The sequence below is a fragment of the Physcomitrium patens genome, chromosome 5 (genome assembly GCF_059467195.1).
Source record: "Physcomitrium patens ecotype Gransden chromosome 5, ASM5946719v1, whole genome shotgun sequence".
Lineage (NCBI taxonomy): Eukaryota > Viridiplantae > Streptophyta > Bryopsida > Funariales > Funariaceae > Physcomitrium > Physcomitrium patens.
Window position 1 is genome coordinate 8147052 of NC_143414.1, and position 26295 is coordinate 8173346.

General features: G+C 31.2%; 3 protein-coding genes and 1 non-coding gene across 6 annotated transcripts; 2 read left to right on the forward strand and 2 right to left on the reverse strand.

The window, feature by feature from the left end:
- The first annotated feature begins 206 nt into the window (after nucleotides 1–206).
- Nucleotides 207–2984, forward strand: LOC112282573 (ADP-ribosylation factor-like protein 8b). The gene is made up of 6 exons (XM_024520331.3): nucleotides 207–780; nucleotides 967–1048; nucleotides 1641–1673; nucleotides 1804–1925; nucleotides 2075–2236; nucleotides 2463–2984. The coding sequence occupies exons 1-6, from the start codon at nucleotides 743–745 to the stop codon at nucleotides 2578–2580; spliced, it is 555 nt and encodes a 184-aa protein (XP_024376099.1). The 5' UTR covers nucleotides 207–742; the 3' UTR covers nucleotides 2581–2984.
- A 230-nt stretch (nucleotides 2985–3214) lies between these two features.
- On the reverse strand, nucleotides 3215–7411 carry LOC112282572 (WAT1-related protein At3g45870). 2 transcript variants are annotated; one of them, XR_016502926.1, is made up of 8 exons: nucleotides 6462–7025; nucleotides 6006–6068; nucleotides 5781–5897; nucleotides 5049–5331; nucleotides 4710–4868; nucleotides 4388–4539; nucleotides 3992–4128; nucleotides 3215–3706 (listed from the first exon to the last, which is right to left on the reverse strand). XR_016502926.1 is itself a non-coding variant. In XM_024520330.3 (8 exons), exons 1-8 carry the CDS (start codon nucleotides 6680–6682, stop codon nucleotides 3701–3703), a joined length of 1167 nt encoding a protein of 388 aa, XP_024376098.1. In that variant the 5' UTR covers nucleotides 6683–7411; the 3' UTR covers nucleotides 3215–3700. The 2 variants fall into 2 exon arrangements, 1 of the variants encoding a protein (XP_024376098.1); XM_024520330.3 differs by having other exon boundaries at nucleotides 3992–4157; nucleotides 6462–7411.
- Nucleotides 7412–7809: 398 nt separating this feature from the next.
- On the forward strand, nucleotides 7810–7883 carry TRNAN-GUU (transfer RNA asparagine (anticodon GUU)). Its single transcript has one exon. It is a non-coding gene; the product is annotated as a tRNA-Asn (tRNA).
- An 8741-nt stretch (nucleotides 7884–16624) lies between these two features.
- On the reverse strand, nucleotides 16625–18476 carry LOC112282803 (uncharacterized). Of its 2 annotated transcripts, none has more exons than XM_073534402.2 (2): nucleotides 17986–18476; nucleotides 16625–17869 (listed from the first exon to the last, which is right to left on the reverse strand). In XM_073534402.2, the coding sequence occupies exons 1-2, from the start codon at nucleotides 18266–18268 to the stop codon at nucleotides 17724–17726; spliced, it is 429 nt and encodes a 142-aa protein (XP_073390503.1). In that variant the 5' UTR covers nucleotides 18269–18476; the 3' UTR covers nucleotides 16625–17723. The 2 variants fall into 2 exon arrangements, with proteins under 2 accessions (XP_073390503.1, XP_090106535.1); XM_090250409.1 differs by having other exon boundaries at nucleotides 17952–18476.
- Nucleotides 18477–26295: the final 7819 nt, after the last annotated feature.

Here is a 26295-nt window from a genome sequence, read left to right on the forward strand (position 1 = left end):
CATGGCGTAGTAAATGGCCACAGACTTCGTGCCACGTCGGCACGAGCGACCCGTTCTTCTGCTCGCCCCTGCCAATCGGCCCGGCCCGGCCCGGCCCGACCTGCCAGGCCTTCAAGACGGATCGTTTGCTTCCGTGGAAATGACGCCCAGCTCCTCGTTTGCTATTTTATTTCCAAGTGGAGGAACGAGTCTTTAGTTGCGTGTTTTACAAATTCCGCCGGAGCTTCCTTTGCTCGCTCGCTCGCTCGCTGCACAAATTGCTACACTTACCAGGACTTTTACTTCGACATTTCATTCCTCGGTTGTCTCACATATTGGATTTCGCCGGATTCTTCCTAGCTCACTGCCGGCTGGTGTCTGCTTTGATTTGCTCACGTTTCGGGAGATGCGCTCTCCCGAGCTTTGAGGATTGCTCGATCGGAAGTGGTGTCTGGAGGGATTCCGTTACTAAGGCTGTTGTTGATAGGTTGGCTTGTTTTTTTTTTTTTTTTTTTTTTTTTTTTTTTTTTTTTACTGCTGGGACTGGTTGCAATCGCGGAGGTTGGATGAGGGAAGGGTCTTTGTGACGGGTGCGATGGTTTGATGAGTTCGAGTTGCTGTTGAAGCGAGGCTCGGTCTAATTCGGGCGCACGTTAGGAAAGCGTGTGTTGGTGATAAATTCGTTCTCGATAGCGTGCGGGAGTGTTTCTCAATCTAGGGTGCAAATTCGTTCGATTGAGGGGGTGTCGATTGCTGAATCGCGATGGGAATATGGGACTACTTCCTCAACTGGCTCCGCAGGTAGTTACTGAATTTCTGTCTGTCCATGCGATTAAGATTCAATTACACAATTTTATAATTTTTCTTGTTATGTTGTTTTGTGCTGTGAGTTTGACGCCTTCGAATCAGAGGACATGCGGGCATTGGTATCGGTTTGGTTGCTCGAAGATGCAGGCTCTGTACTTATACGGTTCTCATCCTGTGCAGTCTCTTTTTCAAACAAGAGATGGAGCTGTCTTTGATAGGGCTGCATAACGCCGGAAAAACCTCTCTCGTCAATGTCATTGCGGTTCGTGCTTCCAACCCATTCTGTTTCTGTGTGCTCCTGTTTGTATTTGGGCTTGTTCATACAATGTTTGTGGGGCTCTTAATGTTAGCAGCACAAGGATCACGCAAGTCTATCTTCGCGATCAATCTGTAAATACTCTAGGTTCTTTAGGCTACATTTAATGAGCTTGACAGTCCTTGTTGATAGAGCAACAAAATGAATCATAAAATGCACTACTACCTGATGACGTGAGAAATCCGCGCAGGGCTATTTTTCATTCTTACCTTTCATGGTTGCTGATAGAAGTTTCTCGGTTTCTCACCCTCATTCAGTCATAACTTTGGTAGTGGAGTTGTAAACAATCAAATTGGAAGAGACCTAATAGTTTAGATAAACAATACAATTTAGGCGGCTTGATATCTTCATTACTATCTCGTACAATAGAACATTATTTCCTTCAAGCGTTTTGTTTTGAACATTAAACAAGTTTAGCGTTGGTACAACAGGTGGCTTTACCGATTGTTTAGCTGACAATATATAAGTTCCCGAGTTCTTAGAATTGGTACACGTTCTAATTTTAATGTTTTCTTTTTCTTTTCCTGCTGCCATGCAGTCCGGTGGCTTCACTGAAGACATGATACCCACGGTATGTTGTCTTCTCCAGATTATTCTCTTTGTACTCTTATACTTGATTCTTTTTAATTTAATTTCAATTCTTAGAAGAGTGGGTTCAAGGTTGCCTTGTTGATTTTAATTAGTTTTTCGACATAATGCAGGTGGGGTTCAACATGCGTAAGGTGACGAAAGGCAGTGTAACCATCAAGCTTTGGGATCTCGGTGGTCAACCTCGTTTCCGAAGCATGTGGGAGCGATATTGTCGTGGTGTTTCTGTAATTGTGTAAGAACTTGTATACGCGACACAGTTTTGATCTTTGTCTGGGAGAACTTAAAAAGTTAAGCAGTTGCTCAAGCACCTTGTCGGCCGCCTGAGATGTGAATGTCTACTTACAGATTTTAAGCGTTGAGCTGTCCTGGTAACTTCTTCAGGTATGTCGTGGACGCAGCGGACAGAGAGAATGTGGCCATCTCCAAGAATGAGCTGCACGACTTGTTGAACAAGCCTTCACTTCATGGAATTCCCTTGCTTGTACTGGGCAACAAAATCGATAAGCTTGAAGCACTTACTAAGAAGGCGCTAATTGAACAGATGTACGTTATGTTTTGTCCTCTTGTTTTCGTAGCTTATTCGAGTGAAGTTGCAAGCGATTCATGTATAGCATGTCAACGGTACAATCTTGTGGACGATTTTGATGTAGTATTTGAGTATAGTTCTATAGTTCTGTTTGTTCTGCACAGTACACCTGATCGCATTAGAATCTGCACCTTGTATCAAAGCGTGTAATTCTGACAAAGCTATCTTTGGATGATGACACAGGGAGCTTTCCGGACTTACAGATAGGGAGGTTGCTTGCTACGCCATTTCATGCAAAAATTCTACCAATATTGATATTGTTATCGATTGGCTTGTCAAGCATTCGAAGTCCAAGAGCTGATACCGCCCTTGTTACTACTACAAAAGTTGGAGCTAATACCAGAATGTAGATAAACTGAGTGACGGGAGTCGAAGCTGAAGCAATTTCCTCTCCTGACTATCAGGTCGTGCACCACATGTGTCTGACGTGCGTAGGTTTTGTGAAGAGATTGACGTGGGGTCCTACTACATGAGTTGGGGATTCGTGAAGGCTCATGCTCTGATGACATGAGGTCCTACATCATATGCTTCTCTTTGTAAATTAGTTGCTGCCAAAGTCAGTGTAGTGTTCATCTACACTTTATGGTTACAAACATGCAGATTTTTATCCTCAAATTTGAGAGGTGTCCCTGAAAATTCTAAAAAATAATTTTGAGACATTGTTTGTTCTCAAACTTTGAGCTTCCAATGTCGGTATTCAAAGCATCCTGAATTTCACAACGCATGTGACGCCCATTCTGTGTTCGTAATCAACACATGCATTTGTACAAAATGTATGATGCTTCAGACATGTGACCGAAGTAACAGCATGCACAATGTTAATATGGATGAAATTATTGAGATAATGTTGAGCAAGGTTGTTGATATTCATTACTCGCTGCAAAGATACTCGACGCAGCACATATCGTGTTTTTTCCAAGAGCATATGCAATATCTCACCCTCAATAATCATTCAGGTTGAAAAGAAATGAAATAACATATACTAACAAATTTTATATCTACGGACAGAGAGACCTGGATCAAATGTAGCAGATCTGGCAAGCTCTTGGAGTAAACTCCCAAACCTAGAAAAATAACGCTGATACCCATGTATCCTACAATCTCAACATTTCTAATTTTTAAAACCTGCTTGAACATCCAACAATTCCCTCTACTGAAGCTTCTTAGAAGCATCTGAATCAACCATCTAGTATTATACTTCCATCTCCTAAAGTGGTAATTTCTACAACAATTCTAGTGGTGTACACTCAAACTGAAAATTTGAGATTGACCTGAGACCATTATTCTGGCTTGAACTGTACCTACAAACTGAAGGCATTCATGGAAAAGAGCTTTAGCAATCTGGAAAGCAAATTGCCGAGTCACTGCTCTCGCAGAATTAAAAATGCTTGTCCTGATGATTCTGGTATGTTGGAGTTAGGTTAGACCTGCAGAAGGGCGGCAAGTCAGATAAAATACAATCCACCCTGAACATTAATTTGTGCACGTACAAATATCAAAATCAGTATCAAAAGCTCCGGGGGCTGTTTAAGTTAAAGAAAAAGAAAAAGGGTGAAGGAATGGAAAAGAGAAGTAAAGAAAAAGATGGGCGAAAAGAAAGGGAGAATGATGAAAAAATGAAAGAAGAAAAACAGAATAACACAAGAGCCATTACTAAGTGTGGACAAACTTCATAAACAAGGATCAGACAATAGCAGTAGAAAATTCTTCACCTGGAGAAGGGGTGCCCTGAGTCCTGGAACAAGAGCTTCTGCTGTAGCTTTAGGCAATCGATTACTGCGCTCCACAATGGCCGAGAGGGCAGCTAACCTCATTGCCTCTTCGCGAGCCCAAGAGACCAGCAACAAACCTAGAATGATCAAGAGTGTCCCCAACACACTGCTCGAGTCACCCATCCATCGGCAAGCAAAGAATGTGAGATTATATGAAAACAGTGGCTGCAAGGCATTAGAACACCAAAGCCTCCAGCCGCAAAAAGAGCCTAAATTCATGCCCAAAGAAGGTCGTAAAGTTAAATCCATCTACACATATTCGATCTAATAACAGGAAAAATCGAAAGCATTCAGTTTTTGTATAATATGAAGCCTTTGAGGAGATAAAGCACATACCTTCCCAAATACACGATGGTTTTCAAAAAGATGAGTGCAAGCAGTGCTGAAGAAATCGGTTGCAAGGGGATGTAGCTGGCGACGAAGACAGGACCCACTTTGGAGAGTGCCCAAGTCATGAGAGCAAAATACAAGGCAGATGAGATTATCCCCTGCATAGAGCAAAAGTTGAAAATTTATCTGTTTCTTGCACCAAGCTCAGTAACCAATAAAACAGCGGTTTCAGGTGCCGTAAACAGAGCGTTTGGATGAAGCATTAGAAAGTTTAACATGACACAAAAATTTTAAGGTTAACTGTGGAAAGAGCAGGTCAGTGACTTACGTTGTACAAGACAGCTAATAGGTCAATATCCCAGCGCAGAATCCAGGCAGAGGAGTCATGGACTAGAAAGTAGCTTGCACTGCCCATGATTATTGCCCCGAAAAAATAAGAATAAGCAACCACTGAAATTGGTGCTGGAAATTGCTTCAGCAAAGATGCCTGCACACAAACAGCATTCGTACATGGTTATGTAGCCACACATCACAACAAGCGATCCAGGTCCTTCGATCATCAAAATTACTTAGCACGTCATGGAGAGTACCAATTTTTTTCTTAACAGGATGTAAATGATTAACAATGTTTAGAGGTATGTAACTCGTCCCAAGAATCAATCAGCACCTGCAGGTTGATGAAAATTGCCATACATAGGCAATTTCCAATCAAACAAATAGCTCCGAGCTTCCACCCATCAATTTCAAACCAATTCCAATGGCTGCCATATAGTTCTAATTTGACATGTATGGAATCAGGTTCAAGTGCAGCTTCTAGTGTGTTTGGGTTGAACCAACCCAGAACAGGGGGTCCTTTGTAGAATGTCATGAATATTGCACCTGCACAGCACAAAGTGATTCCTGCTAATTTTGCTCGACCGTCTCTCCTCTGCAGAAGCAGTCTCTCTACCCTGTATGCCACAGAAAACTCATCTATCAGTCTCGTACATTCAATTGGATCGGTGATCGTTTTCTCTTATTCGTGAATAAGTAATACATGCCGTCTTTCTGCAGATTAAGTAAATAGATAATTATTACCATGGCTTAGGAAGACTCGATAGCATCCAAATTCAGCAAACTACATCTTCTCGTGCAACTTGTCAATGATAAAAAGACACAGGCTATCCGCCGGATATTTTACTAGTGAAAGAATTGAATCACATACAAAGTTCATGGTTGTACTGAAAATTGAATTGAAATCCAGTGGAAACTCTACGGGAAAGAATACATTTTGTACTCCACTTCAATAGTATCACTACAAAGTTTTCATCCTTCGAATCTGCCAGCAATTGGAGCATTACAATCCAGAAAGATCCTCCCAAAAAACCATACATAGTGGCTGCACACTTCTTACACTCACCCCAACAGAATCGCAATGCCAGCCGTGAGGACGGGAACTGAAGTCTGAAGCGCCGCAGAAAACTCTGCAGTGGTCCGCTCAATGCCGATGAATAATAAGAACTGACTTCCAAAGATTCTGAAAGACACATATTCCTTGAGTGTTTGCCACAATCGCTTACCAAGCCAAAAGTCTAAAATCCATTTCTTTGAATGGAGTGGAGCAATAGACATTTTGTTTACTTACCCAATCAATCCCAGCAGGAAAAGTCTGGCAACTACCCTCCATGAAAGCTTGAAGGGGTTATATCTGCACAGGAGTATTGTCAACGCAACTGGATCAGACCTCGCAAGTTGGATCCTTATTCTTTCAAAAGAATCAACAAACAAGAGAGTAGAGTACAGAATGTGAAATGGAGAACTGTACATGGAATCAAGACAATGACAGACACTAGACCACATGAAATTTGGGGAGAAGATAAGTCTATGATAACCATAATTTGGCTAGTACGATAACACTAGATCGAAAAACCATAACTGCAGTCCAATTGACCTAAATTCAGCGAAGAGGATAAAGCACTAAGTACAATCATCAATGCCAGTCCATCATTTAATTCATATATCGATTGTTTTATTGGTTGATGTTTTAATCTTTTAAAAGTAGATTCAGTATAATACACTAGGAGCAAGTTGTGGCACTAACCTTTCAATGATAAGAGCAGCAGGAAACAGGATCAAAAGTGCAATAACGTCGCGGTATAGGCTCAGCACAATCCGGTTCATTCCATGCACAAGCGCAACTTTTGTTACAACATAGTACCCTCCTGACAACAGTTGCGCCACCAATAATGCTGCATGCACTTTCCAAAGGCTTGTGTTCCCCTGCGACATCGTCCCTGCCTCGACATCGTTCCCTCTGCCCATAATTCTCACCCCCAAAAATCGATCTTTACAAAGCCGTCTCGTTTAATCCAACCGGAAGTGTCTGTAAAATTGCACGAACACAACGATGGCTACTTGTCTGTCAACAACCATGTCTTCGCGAGCATTACCAAACCAGCAAAACCATCACGCAGGCGATTCTCAAAGATCCACAACAATTTAGACTCTCCTCTCGGAAAACCCAACAAATTCGAACAACTCTACCCACTATAATCTTTTTCCTGGGGTTTAAGCCAGGATACTATTTCCACTGCCAAAGGCGAGCCAGAATGCATTTCGCCAATAACTGCGCAACCCGTGTTAAGACAGATGGCTGCTAAGTGGGTCATTTGCTTCATGAAGAAACTTATTCCTAAAATTATTCCCCGGCGCTAAGACTATTCTCATCTCCCACTGAGGCAGACAACATGCTCATTTGTGGGCCTAAGATACTTTACATTTGACTTGTACTTATTTAGACCATGCTGTGGAGACTACCTCAAGACCCCGATTCCAGTTATTCAATTAGGGCACGTTAAACCAATTCCGGAAGTTCTGTACTAAGAATCCATAGATAGTGCTTCCCAAAGAGAGAGGATTGTAACAAAGTGAAATAATTCCACTCATACAAGAAAATTCATCACCAGACATACTCACTCACTCACTCACTCTCGGAAGCTCATCAGCTGAAGTGGTGATAGGGTCGGAATCCAATTTTGTAAGAAGAAGAAGCAACCCCAGTGCTACATCACTCACTCATCACCGACTTAAAACTATCGGATTTTGATTTAACTTTGTGACAGACCGAACTATTGATTCTACAAACTTTTTAATGACATAAATCAGAACAAGAACATGTAGAAATTGTGATATATCATGGTAACTGCTTTTCATGTTGTTCTTTTCAAACACGACTTTGTTAAAAGGCTAATGTTCTTTTTTGTCACCAATTTTAGGATTAATAGTAACTTAGGTTGTAATATCGTAGAATATGGCGCCTTTACGGAAATCCTTGGTCGTGAAGTACATTATAAGTACGGGCACTGGAGAACTCGTGGTAAGATTGTACCTTGCCGCGGCCAGGACCTAAGTATTATTATTTTCTAATTCAAGAAGATACTGTTTAAGCAGCTGGAATAGCTCAGTTGGTTAGAGCGTATGGCTGTTAACCACACAGTCGAAGGTTCGACCCCTCCTTCTAACGCCCTAGCCTCCTAGCGCCCTGGCGAAAACTATGGCTCTCGGACATTTTGCAAATTCGCCGGACCTCTGCCAACGTTCTTCCCAACGTTTCTGAGCTTCTCCATATTTTCATCAGACACCTCCATTATACTCCCATCTCCACAAACATGCATCCTACCTGACACCCCTCTCAAAACTCCTCACCAGTTGTATCCGTTTATTGTTTAGAGGAGTCGCTCTTTTCAAACTATATTTGGTTTGTTCCTTGCACAATGCTTTGGAAGGTTGAATGTGGATAAGGAGACATTTCTATGTGCATGCATGTGTTGTGTTTGGTTGTAGAGCTCTTAGAAGAGAATAAGACTTGTATTAAGTATTATGTAAGATTCCAACTGCATGGTCCTTATTGTAGTTGAAAAAACTTGTTTATCAACACATCACCTTCTTTGGCAATCATGCTCCTCAATTTGTGATTGAATTGCTTCTTAGGACAATATTGAGCAATATACTTGGATTCTCCATAATATAAGCACAAACCTTCTTGACAACAATAAATCTTTTTTTGTTCAGCAAGAAGTTTAAAATATATTGTATTAATTTGTATAGACTTTGGTCTAAAAAAATAAGCTTTTGCAAACTTAAAAGGTGTTGATATGGCTTTACTTATACTTATTTAATGAAATCTTTGTTCTTATTATCTTTGAAAGAGTCAATTATTGTATGCAATAGCTTGAGCAATAAGTTGATTTAATAAATTTGTTCTCAATATTGTCAATAATAAATCTTTGATATTATCTTTTAATCCATATAGAAATTGATTAATAAGGGATTTTTTATTTCAATCTATATCACAAGTAAGATTTTGGAATTCAACAACATATATGGTGACTAAATGTGATTTTTATTGCAGTCATATGAACTTATTTTGTATTATCTTATTTTAATCACTTCTTCCAAATGTAGTTGTAAATACTTCCAAGAATGAATTCAAATCATAGAATAGTTGTAAATTTTTTTCTATCAAAGGAGTAAATCAAGAAAGAGCACTTCTTAATAAGATCGTGCCTATGAATCCAACTTAAGTAAATCCATTGGAATATTAGAAAGGATGCAACTTCAAATAGAGCTTAACTTCTTGCAAAAATCTTCAAAATTTTGATCTTGTTCCATCAAACTTCTCAGACATACTAATCTTTGCATCTCTTGTGTTTATAAAAGTGAGACTTCTTGGATTTGGTTGTGAGACTAATCTATTTGCTTCCTTTAACTATATGACTTATTGGCATAGACTTTGGACTTCTTCCATATGTATAGGAATAGTAATTCTATGATTCACATTAAAAATATATGATATTTCTACTTTTAGAGTATTAACAAGCTTGTAGAGATTTGCAATAATTGCAAATCTATTCTTACTTCTATTGAGAGTAGCATTAATAATCTTTTCTTCTATAGATAACTCAAATAACTTCAAAAAGTTAAATTAGAGGAAGGTAATCTACAACCTCTAATATTAAATGAAAATTTCTACAAAGAAAGATAATTCACTATCTTCAAGAAAATAATCAATGTTAGAAAATTAAACTATTTTTTTAAAGGTGGATAGTCTGTAATCTTTAAAATATAAAGATAAAAATAGAATAATTCACTCACTTCTAAAACAAGAAAAAAATAATAAGTTAATACTCTTGTCAAACTATAAAAGACATGTATCTTAATATAAAAAAAAAAAAAAAAAAAAAAAAAAAAAAAATCCAATACACTCTTGTGTCACTTGAAAAGACTAAAAAATCACTTAAAGATAATAATATATTGAACTAGAATAGCTATTGCTAAAGATAAGAAGACTAAAAAGTCTTGAAAGAAGACTAAAGACTAGAAAGGCATTGATAAGAGTGAAGAAGGCTTCACTCTTGTCTCCATATATACTCTCTAATTAAGAGCTATGTAACAATATTCTATAGAATCTCTAACATGTGTTGACTTTGTTAAATACATCACTTAACTCGTAAGGCAAGTTTTTTATATGTATACTATATAATTAGCTTATTTTGTAAACTATTAATACGTATAGTATATGATTAACTTGTTGACCAAGTTTTTAAATTATCAATCAATTAAAAATACATGTGAAGTCAAAACAACATCTATGAAGCTTTAAAAAAGCTTTTCTAAAAGATATTATGAAATTAATCTATCTTTATTTACTTCTATCTAAATATTTAGATAATTATTGGAATAAATATATATACCTATGATATTTATGATGAATTTAATTTTTTTTAGCTTTGTTAATTTTAAAGTTTTTTATTTTGTTTGGTTGTTGCATTCTTACTTGAAAATATTTTTTTTGAGGCCTTTTGTATTATTATAGATGTGTATTTTTCTTCTTTAGTTTATATTTATTTTATTTTATTTTATATTAATTTATTCATATTTTTTAAAATATCTTTGGTATTTTTATTTAATTTATTTCAAAAATAATTTATATATAATTAAAATTTTAATTTTTGATGATTTTTTATAGGTAGTTGTTGTCTATTTTTATTATATTAGAATAAACTTGCTTCAGTCATCAATTACTTTTTAAATATAAATTAGCTTCTTATACACTAAAAAAGCTAATTATTATAGTATATTAATTATATATAGTAATATAGAGCTTGTTTTTCTTTCTAAGAAACTTCTTTAGTACCACAATTATAAGGTTTTTTAGTTGCATCTACTCTCATGCTACATATTTTAGATATTGATTAAAATCTGTAAAAAATAATGTTAAAGTTTAAATACATAAATTAATAAATCATCTCACCTTATTTTTGTTGAAACTAGAGCTATCATATAAGCAATCAAGAATATAATAATAATTATGCTTTATGTAATATCAATAGAATCATCACTAAAATATAAGCAAAGCTAAAATCTCATATAATGAAAGTTTTATCTTATATAAGAAAAACAACGACTTCAAAGAAGTTCTTAATAAATATTAAGTAATAGTTTGTAAATCTCCAAAAGCATTAGTCATCACATATAGTTCTTAGAGCTGTTCAATCTATCAAAGTTTTAATCCTCTTAGAATCTATTTACAAGTTATGATTTGAAGTAATATGTTCTAATACCTCTAATTAAATTATGTGAAATATAAATTCTACAATCTTGGCATATAATTCTAAATTTATAAGTTTTTTTTGTTGTAATGTAAATATTTTTTTTATATTCTTCTATATTCTTGGAATAGATAAGAATATCATCTATATAACATACAAAACAACTATCTAGATATTTGTAGAATACATTACTTATTAAATTCTAAAAATTTATAATACCACTTATAATATCATGTCTTCTACCTTATCATTTAGACACATAAAACCAAGAGGATTAACAATAGTTTTCTTATCTTTGCAATTAGGAAATTGGATTATAGAAAAGAAGCCATATTGCAAATAGAATTTAAAATTTTATTTTTATATATTATTAATAATGAAAATTTGAATATTTATTAATATTTGAATAAAAAATTAGAACACTTCATAGAACTAAGTAAAGTACAAAGATTAACAACTTAATATATAAAAAATATATTAGTATCTTTAGATTTATGTCTTTTATAATTACAATATCAAAGATTGATTTTTTTTAGATATTTTTATAATAATATATAAATCAAATATTTAAAGTATTAAATCACTTTAAAAGTTGTAGGTTGTTTTCTTCTAAATTGATGTAGAATTTCAATTTATCTTTTTTTTTATCTTTTTTTTTCATACAATTTTTTAATACTCAAAATTTTAACTTTTAATTTTTATTGATATAATTAAAAACATTCATAGAATAAATCTATAAAAAAATAACTTCAATAATTATTTTTACTTCTAAAAATAATAATTAGAATTATCAGTCTTCAAGATATAGAAATGGAAAAATATTCTTTACAAATAATCTACTATAAATGACTCTATTATTACTGAATTATATATATGTATATACATATATATATATATATATATATATATACATATATATATATATATATATATATATATTTATGCATATATATAAACACATATCTTGTTAAATTTTGATATTCTTTAAAATCTAGTAATAGCAAGTCTAAGTTTTAAAGATTCATCAATCAAGTAACATTTTTAATGAACTCTAAAATAAAATTATGCAATTCCAACATTTCAATCAAATTATTTGAATTATTACTTACAAGAAAAACTTTATCTATATTTTCTTAATATTTGGGAGCAACCAGATCTGATGTTTAATAATTTGGATGCATTTCTAATAGAATTTTAATTTATGTATAAAAAAGAGGATGTAGTTTGTATAATTATCAATAAGATTAAAATATTGTGATTAAATTTTTTTTCTACATTTGTATGTTTTATGTTTTTTACAACTATCAAATGTTATAAAATAAAAAGATGGTATATTTTTTTAACTAATTTATCTTTAAAATTATAATTTAATATATTAAAATTATAATTTAATTTACATAATCTTTAAAAATTGAGTTAAGATATTGATTTTTTTAGTCAAATTCAACATTTTTTTATCTTTGTTTAAAACATTTTATAAATTTGCGTCATTTTTTTAATGATTTTGTAAAAATAGCTATGATTTTTAAAATTAAATAAATAAAGTAAAAGACATAAAAATTAATAATTTCGAATTCAATACTTTTCTATGTATAAACAAAATCTAATCATCACAAGAAATTTTCTATTTTTATTATAGAAAATCCAAATATATTGCTTAGTATTATTTAAAGAATTTATCTTTTATTTTTTACTTTAAATTTATAGTAATTAAAAAATGACATGATTTTTAAAAGACTACATATTCTACAATCTTAACTCTTTTTTAGAATTATCTAAGAAAACTTATAAAATAAGATTTGTTTTTCATGTCAAAAAAATAAAACCTATATCTATATATATATATATATATATATATATATAGATTTTGTGGAATTTTATTCTTTTATTATTTATATGTTATTTAATTTTGATTCTAATGAAGTTTCTAACTAAATTCTATATCAAAAGATAAAAAAAATTTAAATTTATTTATCTAAATAATATTTTTATCTATTCTAAAAGTACAACAAAATACATTTATTGTGCACTTTAATAATTTAAAGATGTGAAGTAATATACCAAAGTAAAATATTTGATGTTTTATATTATTTTATAAATATATAATTTTAAATAAAAATCCAAATATTATCCAAATATATCCAAAAAAAAAATTAAAACAGTAAAAAGTCAATTCTAACCTCTTTAAAATTAGCAATTTACATTTACATTTGGTGGTAGTATTTGGATATTATTTTGTAACATTAAGATTGATTGATCTTATGACAAGTTATACTATTAAAGTCCTATAATTATCATTATTAAAATTTAATTAATCTAATATTATATTATTTGTAATTACTAAAGTCAGTAAAGATTTATTATTTTTTGTTCTTCACTTAAAAAAATCTTTTAAATAAACGATATTTCAAAAATAAATAAAATAATCACTACTACTTTTGCTAAAACACATTATACCTACAAATTTGAAGAAAAACACTCTTTGCTTTAATAAAGTATTAAATAAATTGGAATATATTGTATATTAGTGCAAATATAATGTTATTGAAAACATATAGAATCTCTCTAGGAATCTTAATGATACACTAAAATAGATTTTTAATATTGTTTTATAACATTTATTTAGACCAAGGAACAATTATTAACACTATTAGCAATATAGAATAAAACAAGCACATAAAAGATTTAAAATCTATTCATCATGTATATCTATTTAAACGTTTTTGTAAATTTTGCCTTTAATAGGATGAGAAAGCAATATTTAGGAGATATATTTTAATTATTAATATTTATATGTAAATAAATAAATTATTTAAATTTCCACATCTTTTAAAATATGAAAACTAAAATAAAGATCCTCAACATAAATATATACATATCTGTATCTGTATATATATTTTAAATAAATACTGAGATAGTATATGTTTGGTACTATAACATTTGATTCAACTTTTAGTACTTTAAAATTATTGGAGGTAGATATTCTAAATGTGATATTTAAAAGTAAGTACAAAGGCTTTAATAATATATAAAAAAAAATAATTAGTATTTTCTAAATATAAAATATTATCAATATACAATTAATCTACCAACCATTGTTATAATAAATAGAAATTAAAATTTGTAGCAAACAATATCTAACAAATATTAAACTTCATCAACTTATATTTTTGTAAATAAAAATATTTATGATGTTCCTTTTTTCTTCTTAGTTTCACATGATTATATTAAATGTTTACATATACTTTTGGACTTCTGTCCTTAATAGCTAAAGTTGCTAGAATCACATGTAGATAATTTTGAATTTAGTTGAAATATTAAAAAGAATATTTTTAAATAGAATAGCTTTAACTAGAATTATATTTAAAAATTATTTATCTCAAATCCTATTTTTCAAACTTAAGTCTAGAATAAGTTTGGATTTGATAGCATTATAATGATGATTTCATGTTTGATTCAAATATATTCTATATTATAATAAAATAATAGTATTATTTATTTATATTTATAATTTTAAGATAAAAGATTATACTTAAGATAGAAAAAGTTTTCAAGAGTCTAAAAAAATATGTTTTAAAAAACATTTAACAAATTATGTATAGCAAAGAATTTGTTGTGACTGTATTTCTTTATAAAAAAAAGTCAACAAAAGGATATTTAAAACACGAATTTAATGTAATTCCATGTAAAAAACAATTATGGGATTATTTTATTTTCCTTTACTTTAAAAGCTAAAAATTTAATAAATATATACTATTTAAAAACAAATTTTTTAGCAATTTTTCTATAAAAAGTAAAACAAATAGATATTAAATAGAAGATGATAAGTGATATTATTTTTTAAAATTTAGTAATATTATTAGAGTTATGGACGTGATGAAAGATGTTATTTTGAAGTAGACTAGTTTATAAAACAGTAGTATGCAAGGACATTAAGAAGCATTGGTTTGGTAGATATAGTATCAAAGGAGGTTTTGCAGGTCATCAACTAGAATGGTTTAGAACATCAATTTTAAAATCTAATCAATTAATTAGAATATTTTAGGATATCAATTAAAACATTCTAAGGATATAATATTAATTCTCACAATATATCAACTCAAATGAATTTTAGGATATCAATTTTAATAAATTCTAAAATATCAATTTTAGTAAAACAAATTAGATTTATTAGATGTAAAGAAAATTAAGTGAGAGGATTATCATTATAAGACATTAGATTTAATAAAAAAAGAATCTTAATTTTTTTTTTTTTTTTTTTTTTTTTTTGAAGGATGTTTTTAATTCTAAGTTTTTTCATTTTTATTTTTATTAAAAAAAAAAATTAAGAATTAACATTGTGCTATTCAAAAAGACTTTCTTTGGCAAGGATAATTTATATTTATTATTACATATTAACTTGGGAGTTAATAAGGCTTATTAGTTCTTATCATGCACCAAAAGAAAAGAATATTTCAATCTAGTTCTTAGTTGTACATGCATATATTATCTTTTTAAAATAATTTATAGATTCATAATCTTGATATGGATAGTTAATAGAAAAAAAACATTTTTAATAATAGATTCTATAACAAAGAAATTATCACTAAGTTTTACTGTATCAATTACATTAAATTTATTTATTTGTTTTTTTAAATTAATATTTTACTTAAGAAAAATATGTATCAAAGATATGAGAAGAATCTACTAAAAAATTGATTGTATAACACATCATAACTAAAAATAATGTACATGCTATATTTTAAGAAACAAATAAACTTAATTAGTAGCAATTTGATCTAGCTGGTAATTAAAAACAAATTTTTATATGCCAAAAACTTCCTCTAATTATATAATTGCATCTAATTTATACCAAAATATGATATTATATGCAAATAATTAGATACAGTTTATATGCAAACTCAAAGTTAAATATTATTGAAGATTTAAATTTTTTTGAAGATGTTTTATTTTTAGTTTTATGTACTAAGCTGTTAATCCTACAATATAAATAATAGAAAATAAAAATAATAAAAAATTATTAATTATTAATTAAAATAACATACCATATTATAATTAATATTTTTATCAATTATATACAAAGCAGTCTAGATGTTTATCTTTGATCAATTGCAGAAGATACATATAAAAGTAAAATTAAAAAAAAAAAAAAAATAGTGTAAAATATTTTGATAGCTGGATAATGTTTTAGTCAAGATATTGTAAAAACGAAAGTTAAAAAAAAAATTATTATATAATTTTTTAAATATATATATATATATATATATATATAAGAAAAAAATCAATTACATTAAGATTTATTAAATGATTGCCCATGTTATTAGATGATAAAGTAAATTTTACTTATGTAAGTAAAATATTCCAATTGAATGCATTTCAATATATTTTTTGAATTAAATTTTTTATCAAATTTATTCGGCACAAGACCAAGCTAATATATTTTTATTCCATATTTTTAAAAATCCAAATTTAATTATTAATCCTTAATTGGAATAATTTTTATAAAAAGTTGATACATATTATTCACATTTTGAATCTTAGTTTAAAGCTTAGTAAAATAGTTTATGAAAATTTGATATATATATATATATATATATATATATATATCAAATGATATTACAATCACAAGTTTATTTTTGACCTATTTTTTGAAAAGCTATTACTTTTTTATTAATCTATAATTGTTTTTACCATCCATCTAATAAACAGAATATTTTTATTTAGCATCTCAATTTATAAATAATCTTATTCTTATGTTCTAGAATTGGTAAATAAAAAATAAAAAAAATAAATTGATTAATATTTTAAAATATTTTTGTACAATAAAATTCTCTCGAAAAAAAAATTACAACTTTTTTTGTTAAGTTATACGTTTTTAGTAAATGCCAAAAACAAATCTATAAAATTATAGAACCAAAGTTTCAGTTGCTAATTAATATTTAACCTTGGTTCTTCGTTGATCCAAATCTATTTTGCTTAATTTTTTGATTTTATTTGATAGTTTTTAAGAAGAAAAACAAAAAAGTAAGTTTTATATTTTTAAAAGCTTTTAAGTGCTTTACAAATTTGGATTTAATTTTAGCGACTTGCTTCAACATGCAAAAGACTAATTGTATGTAATAGTAGAAAATAATCTGTTTAAATATTTCATTCTACAATGCCTAAGACATCTAATTGTACTTGTTTTGGTGGTTATTACATTGAATATTGTTCATATAATCAAAACGTAACAGCGCTATGCAGTGGCTAAAACAGCGCTACCCAATGGCAGCTGGGTATCCTTCCGCAAGAAAAAAACAAACAGAGAATGAAGCTGGAAGGAAACAAGGGAAGTCTCAGAAAAGAATAAAATAAAATAAAATAGAAAACCTGGAAGTAAAGAGCTCCCACGAAGGATCATGAAGGGCAAAAGAGGAGCACACTGCGACAAAATCCAGAATACAATTTTTGTATATTTGATTTTTTTTCTTTCTTGAAACTGAAGGAATTTACCACATTGCTGTCAGAAATATAGTTACAAGCGAGTGCCCAACATCATTTGGCTCGTATAAAAATGGTCTGGGCATGTTTCAACATGCGATAAGACGGTTTTGCTGAAACTAGAAGTCTTTTAATATTAACTTGTGGGGGAGAGTGTGCAACATTCGCATTCAATCTTTCGGTGGGTCAGAAATGAAAAGAACTCACACAGCAGTAGCTAGATTTTTGAGTATGCATTCAAGGGCTTCGAGTCGTCTGATCCTCGTGGCCCTTCATGCAATGGTCGTCGTCGTTGCTTTGGCTTTGTTCAATGAGGACTGGAAGCTGCTCCAGAATTCCTCCTCTGCGATGAGGGTTCTCCAAAGTAGCAGCAAAATCTTCATCAAGATGCGCAAATCAAACAGTCCAGCCTCCATGGCTGCGACACAAACTTTGTCAGAACAGACTATTCATTAACCATAGTCATAAGTCAAGCACTATATAGAAAGAGGGATTCAAACCTCTGGAGAACAACGAAGGGATTGTGTTCTGTGCCTGTGGAATACTTCGGAAGCAATTTGATGGAGTGTCTCCGCCGCGCTAGCTGTACAAACACCGTGGACACTACGAAAACACTTGCAATCATGAGCTGGAAATTGGCCCAAGCACAACAATCGATCCCTACTGGGAGCCCAGAATACAACCCTAGACTCGACTGCCGAGTCTGAATTAAAGGGCTGTTTGATTGTGGTGTGTGGTCCGTCAAGTGATTGTGGCGTGAAGAAACTCCGTAAAGTTTAGGACTCAAAAGTTTGGACTCAAAAGAAGAACTTTGCATGGTACTTGTGAAAAACCAACAAAAATCAACATTGTGTACAACCAAAGTCTATTAAAATAAATTATAATATTAATCAAGTAAAAAATATATAAGTAATTAAAATAAAAATTTAAAGAATAAACAAAAAAAGTTTATATTTTTTTCTAAAAACGACCAAAACAAGAAGAAACAAAAAGTAAAAATATAAGTAAAGACGATAAAACAGATAAATAAATTAATAAATAATTTTTTTCCCGTGATAATTTTTTTTTTAAATTTACTTCTTATTTGAATATTAAATAAGAATATAAAAAAACGTCTTTATTTTTTCCAAGATATTCTTTATAGAATAATGGCTTCATTGTATGCAGATATTTCAAATCCTAATATAACAACTTTGTGCTATATTTATTTATTTTTTCATATAATTTTGTGTCTGTTTCTTCAATAAACTAGATATACATTGGATAATACAACTAACTAGTTAATTGCTGAAGGTAGGCAACAATGAGGAAATGACGATTTTTTTACAAAAAACCAAAATATAATACTTCAAGAAATTTATACTGTTTCAAAAAAAAATAAAAATTATTCTTAGTCTAGATCTACACGAAATGAGTTTCAAATGACTAAATAACCTTCAAGGGAAGAAAACAAGAAATCCTCTTATTTTCTTTAGGTGTAAGATCATAAAACAATAAACAAAAACCTCAATAATTTAAACCTCTTTTTTCTATCATTTTTGGACCACTCAACCTACTTCAATGGGATCCAAAAGGTTTTCGTGGCTAGACTTATATAATATCTTGTAACCAAAACCAACAATAAACATGAATTATTTTTGAGATCCCAAAGGCAATAAATAAATAAATAAATTGATTGGAAAGTAATCACTTGCTTCAAACAAAGGTTACATTGAGTAAAATTTGCCTTGGATAATCCAAAGAAGACCCCAAAATGCAGCCACTAATCTTGTTATAGAACTGTGTAATGAATCCCCCTTTCTGTGTAACCTGAAAGCTGTGCAAAAAACGTCACTTCAAAATTCTTCAAATAAACAGATTGATCATGTAAAACAAAAGTACACAGAAAACTGTAACATGGAAGAGAAGGAGGATACTTGTCTCAGTAATCTGTGTCCTGAAGGACGTGGGTGAGATCAAGGATTTGTTCAACAGCGTTGAAAGGATTACAGTTACCGACTGCAGGGGTGCGCAACATTTGCACAGTTTGCTGGTTCCATCGCTTGTCTTCACAATCCTCGCGAGTATGTGAACTAATATCATCGGAATGAAGAGCTTATTCTTGCACGTGCGCTTCATTCCGTGTGCAAACTCTCGTCGACGGTGGTTTTGTGCTTGTCCTCGAACTCATATATCACGAACACCGAACTGTTTCTGTACAAATGGAGAATCGAACCCTGCCGCAGATGTGACATAGATATGTGTAGATATACCGAGGATCTCCCTTTGCGACCCTCGAAAAATCATGGTTTTAAACCTTCATCTGGACCGATCAGGATGCGTATCCAAGTTTCAGCTTGAATGCGAGACGACCTTCACTTCCGCCCCATTGCTTCTTTACAGCACTTCAAGGTTAGCAAGATTTGCTTGACGTGGAGGGTTGATTTATTCTTGAGGAAAAGGACCGGTACCGGAACGTATTCACCTGTAGTAGATTAAGAGTTTACAAACCGGTCATGGCATTGTTTGCAGAGAGATGAAGAATACCTTTGCGTGGCACAAAAAAAAAAAAAAAAAAGAAAAAAAAAAGTCCGGGTATCCACAGACCAGTTAATATTCATTCCTGAAATGGTTCTCACCTCCATGGATTCGTCTAAATGAATGGTCTACCTGATGTGAGAGAAGTACATGCAACTGCTCCAGATGGTGGTCTCTCTCTTGGGTATGGTATCTTGATTTTTAGAGCTTGAGGAATTGGAGCTAGAGCTTCCTCTAATGAGGGACATGATGTGTTGTAGGAAGTGGCTTTGGCAGTCAGGAGACTTAATGCTGGAGGATATGCTGTGATGGTCTTCGGCCATCCAGCTTCGCAGCGGCGTTCGAGGTCTGCTCTTCTTCTTTTCTAGCCCTTTTCTCTTGTCGATGTTGTGTCCACTGTCGCTGACGAGACCAGTAATGCTTCTGACGCTTGGGTCTCCCTGTGGCTTTCTTAAGGATCCAGCGGCGGAGTGGATTTGGTCATCTCGCGTTGGCGAATGGAGGAGTACGTATGATGCAGTGTCGTCTTCTCTACTGGGAGTGCCCTTCCCTCCACTGGAAGAGGCTTCAGCTTGCTCCTCCCGCAGTTTATTTTGGTGAGAGCTGGAGAAAGATGGATTAGCCAAAGTGGATACGGAAGAAGGAGCCAGGCGCATCTCATCGAGTGGAGAAACGTGTAACATGGACCCGAAGCTGCGAGGTCGCTCTTTGGTTATGACCACATTCTCATTTAGTAAGGCTAGAGGCTTCTTGATGACGGTGTCGATCTCCTGAGCATGCTCTGTTTCAGCATCTGCTTCAGAAACTTCATCTTTCTTCGCTTTCCACTCTACACAGTCAAAAAATTCTTCAGTTAGAATCATCCAGTACTAAACACACCCTAGACTTGAAATACTCCTTCATAATCCATATTTTTAACAGTATTGCAGATCGGTGAATAGCTGGTGCACCTGCGGGTTTGTCCAAGTCGTACGAGACCCGTCCTTTGCTATCTAATCTTTTTCTCCGGCTGCCATCGACATCTTCCTCTCGTTTGAAAGACCTCGGCGCATTTAATCTGGCATTTTCCAACAAGGCTTCCCGACTGTTAATGTTCTTTTCCTGGCAAAGTACCTTCGAGCTCGGTACACTTTGAAGCTTTCTTTTCTCTGATGCTCATTAACTTCGAGGTCTTTGATCCCTGCGTCCACTGGGATATCTAAGCCATTTCAGTCTGCATTTTGAGTATTGTAATTGACAATTGTCTTGGGAAGAATCTCTTGGTTGCCTTGCTTGTCGTCTGGATTCGGCCCAACACTGTCTGATCCGGAACCTGCATGAAATATACAAGTTACACACATATGTTCCTTTCATTGAAGTAAACCACTCAAGGTCTAGGATTGCATTGATGACCTCAAGCAAGCGGAGAAAATAATGATGTTGTACAAAGTAGCACTAAGCCGCTGACTATGAACACCAGGAGCAACAGAAGATACTATGTTAAACAATTGAACAGCCTACCTGCAAGTTGATCTCCTTGAGAGCAATTTAACACCATTTCAGTTTCACCTTCATGCATCGCTTCAGATGGCCGCTCGATGTCTTCGCTATCAGAGAAATGTTCTGTTGGTACATTACGAAAGCTGGCTACAACAGGAGCCACGAGACTCAGTGCTGCAATTCTAGTATTCAATGTCCATGTCTACAATTCTGGTGCTGTTGGCTTCTGGCTGAACAATCTACCACCCCAGAAAAGCAATTAGTTTTGCTGCTTTTTTATTGAAAATGATACTGTTAATGTTGAGATGGTTAGAGCATTATATGCCATTCTACCAAGTGAGTTGAAATGGTTACTGTTGGTCCTGAAGATATCAAACAATCTAACAAATATATGTATATATTCCTTCATCCATTCATTTTTATAAAGAATAATAATTAGGATGTAAAGAATTCTGCACAAGTGTATGATATTATTAATTGTAAATTTTAAATACAAATGCAAACTAATTTGAAATTAAAGAGTATGTGAAGAAATTGTTAATTGCAGAATAGAAAGTACATAAGTAGATTAATTTGTTCTTTCAAATATTAAAAAGTCAAAATTTAAAATTGTTCAAAACTTTATAAGGAGTAATTTTAGAAGGTAGTTAGAAAAAACATCATGTCAAATATTAAAACATTCTGAAAAAAGTGATTTTCAGAAATAGATAAATAGGAAAATTAATTAATTAAATAAATTGTTTTAAAACTTATGTGTAAAATTTTAAACACATAAACAAACATTTTTGGAATCTCTGCATTAATTTTTTGTAATAAAATTGTTTGATTAAATTAATTGAAGTATCTTAAAAGATTAACATATGCATAATTGTATAATATGATAAGTTATGAAGCTTTTGGTATATCAATTAATATGAGTTGAGATTGAAAGTAAATGAAACTAGTTGAATCCATGAAATTATCACAAAAAATATTCAAAAAATTAGATAATTTTGTTCAAGAAACTAATCCGAAAGTTTAACCATAAGAAAATAAAAATTGTGCTAAATCATTTAATCATGTGTTTTGTAAAGAGATTTATATAGAGATGATATTACGGACATCCAAAAATAATATTCTAAGAATATTCTAAGAATATTCTATTAGATTTTAGAAGGTTTTAAAAGATTCTAAGAATATTTTGATAAGTTTTAAAAAAAATTAAGAAAATTAAGGAAGTTGTTCAAGAAGCTTCCTAAGATTGCTTCATCTTCAAGCAATATGGAAACTTCTTATAAAGCTTCCTAAGATTGCCTCATCTTCAAGCAATATAGAAACTTTTTGAAAAGTTTCTTAATACGTAGTATACATATATAGGAATCAAGGCTGAGGAGATTCTCAGACTTGACAATACATCTCTTAGAGCTCTACCTCACCTTCTTGATTTTGATCTTATACTCATTTGATTTAATTAAGTTCTTATTAGCTTTCATATTGAAACTTTTTAGTTCAGCTTCTTATTTGGTCTCATATGTAGTGTATCTATAATGGTTTGTCAAGTTTGTTCTCTTATCAATATTAGATCTTAATTCTTTTTGATAAAGAATGAATTAATTCTCTTTTTGAAGGCATCTAAGCACTTTAGAGGTTGCGAAGTACCCTCCTCTAAACTAGTATTGTTTTAATTTTTTTTTTTTTTTTTTCAAGATAGCTAAAGGTGATGATGTTAGTATGGTTGAATCTCTTAAGTCTAAATTAGATGTTATTATAAATATAATAAATTCTTTAGCTCATAGAAATGCTGAAATTGAAGGATTTATTGTACAATTTTATGGTGATGCAAGACTAGGAGTAAATTTGCATGTAATACAATTACTTTCTTAAGCTTGTACATGTAAGGAGGCAGTAGCACTTGTATCTCAATAAGAAAACTTACTTATTCAACAATATAAAGAGCCTCAAATTAGTCTTTTAAAAAAGCTTGATGGCACATGCTTGAAGTTTCAAGGGTTTGTAAACCAAATTCAATTGATAACTTTTCTACAACTTAAGTGCTATCCAACAAAAGAGTTGTAAGTTGGTTTAGTTAGAATCTTGTTCAAAAGACAAGCCTTATCTTGGTTTGCTCCTTTATTTTTAAAAAAATCTCCAATCTTGAGCAACTTTGAAGCTTCCTTAGAAGTACTTGTAGAGGCATTTGAAAAACATGACAAGGCTTAGTAGGCAACAACAAAGATTAGTTCATTATGCTAAAAGTCATACTTTGTATCAATTTATGTATCTAATTTTAAGTAATTTTTTTATGACATTAATTGGAATGAACAAGCTCTTATGATTCAATTCTATTGAGGACTAAAGAATGATATAAAATATTTATTACTATCATTACTTAATCCTTTAAACATTCAATGAAGCTATCAATTAAGTTGTGAAGTGCAATAATTGATTAATTCAATATCATTTAAATTAACGCTTGTGGACTTTGATAAAATAATTCATTAAAAATTCCTACTCTATTATTTTAATAAATATATTACTTCCACATTCTAGAGCTGAGGATATACAAATTAATGTAGTATAGTTTAAACCTCTTATAATAGAAGAAAAGAAGCATTGATTTCAACAAGATTTATATCTATATTATGGTAAAGAAGGTTATAAATTTAAAAATTATGTGAAGAAATAATATACAACCAAGATTAGAAGTGCAATTGTTCAAGAAAATAAAGAAGCCCATTTATACTAGGAATCATATAGATAGACATTTCAACACCTCAAATTTATCAAGCTCCCTCTGTCTTTGTCCAACTTGTATATTATTATATTATATATTTATTTCTTGGTCCACAAAAACTTTAAACAAATGTCTTATTAGATTCAAGAGCATTTCCTTATTTTTTAAATGAAGAGGTTTCTAAACTTCATAAAATTCTTTTAAATATAGAAGTCAAAACCTATACATGTAGAAATAATAGATGGTTGATCTTTATCTTCAAGTAATGTTATTCTTAAGACCATACTACTAAAAATATCATTTGAGAGCCATAGTAGTAAAATAATATTTAAAATTATTAGAACCTCATCCAATCCTATCATTCTAAGACTATCATGATTAAAAATATATAATCCATCTATAGATTGGAGATATCATAAAATTAAATTTTCTATAGAATTCCTTTAGGCAAAACCTATTAAGAAGTCATCAACAACAATGCCTTTATTTTTTGAAGCAAGGAACTTTTATAAAATCAACTAAGAAGGAAATGAAATTTATTATATTTGCAACTCCAACTTGTGCAAAAGCAAGCTTACTAATAGCTATTCCAAAGCAATATAAGGAGTTTGAAGATGTCTTTGAAAAAAAAATGCTAGAGCATTGCCCATATGATTGTACCATCGATCTTCAAAAAAAGTTTCAACCACCATTTGGCCCAATTTACAACCTATCATAAAATGAACTTTTAATATTAAAGGATTATATCAACAAAAATCTTCCAAAGAACTTTATTTGAAATTCCAAATCTCTAATAAGTACACCAATACTTTTTGTGAAGAAAAAAGATAGATTTTTGAAAATGTGTGTTGATTATTATAGCCTCAACAAATTAATGGTGAAGAATTGTTATCCATTATTATTAATATTGAGGCTTTTGGAGCAACTCAGTCAAGCTAAGATCTATATCAAAATAGATCTCTGAGGAACATATAATTTGGTATGGATTAAAGAAAGAGATGAATGGAAGATAATATTTTGGAGAAGGTACAAATATTTTGAATATAATGTCATGCCTTTTGAATTAACAAATGCTCTAGCTATATTCCAACATTTGATGAGTGATATTTTTTGAAAATTCTTAAACAAGATAGAGGATTATATGCCAAATTGGATAAATGTATATTCAATTAATAAAAAGTCAAATTTCTTAGATATTTTATATCTAATAAAGGCCTGTTGATGGATTCAAAGAAAGTTCAAGCTATAATAGAGTGGAAAACTTTAAAGATAGTATAAGATGTATAATTTTTCTTTGGATTTGTTAATTTCTATCAGATATTTATTAAAAATTACTTCAAAGCTGTTGCTTCTATTATTTGGTTGACATCCAAAGTTAAATCAAAAAGGGACCTCAAGCTCAAAGGACTTTTCAAGATTTAAAGATAGCTTTTATTATAGCTCTAATTTTATTATATGTAAATTTAATGAAGGCCTTGTATTTGGAAACTAATTATTTTGGCTTTGTATTAGGAATTGTATTATCACAAATGAAAAAGAATGAAAAGCTCTACCTAGTGGCATTTTATTCTAGAAAATTTTTAACTATAAAAATCAATCATGAGATTTATAATAAAAATAATAATTGCGATTGTAGAATCTTTTTAAGAATAGCATCACTTATTGGAAGGTGCTACACATCTTATGATTTTATAAACAAATCTCAAGAATTTGAAATATTTCATGTCAACTTGGATTTTGAATTCCTACCAAACTTGTTGCAATATGTTATCATCTTGTTCTGATTTTGTGATAATATATCAATTAGAAAAGCAACAAGGACTATTAGATGCTTTATCAAGGACATCAAATCTTACTCCAAAGGTTGGAGAAGCAGCATTTGATTAGCAATATACTACTCTTTTGAAGCCAAAACAATTTTGTTTGTATGCTACTTCTATGGTTATATTTGATTTAAGTTTTTTTGAACAAATTCGTGCAATGTTAGCTAAAGATTCATTAGTTTGTAATATCAAGTAGTGCCTTCATGATGACAAGTTGAAGTTTGTAAAAGATCTTTTGTATTTTGAAGATTGTTTATATATTCCAAGAGGACCAATACAACTTTATATTCTTCAATCTTATCATTATTTTTC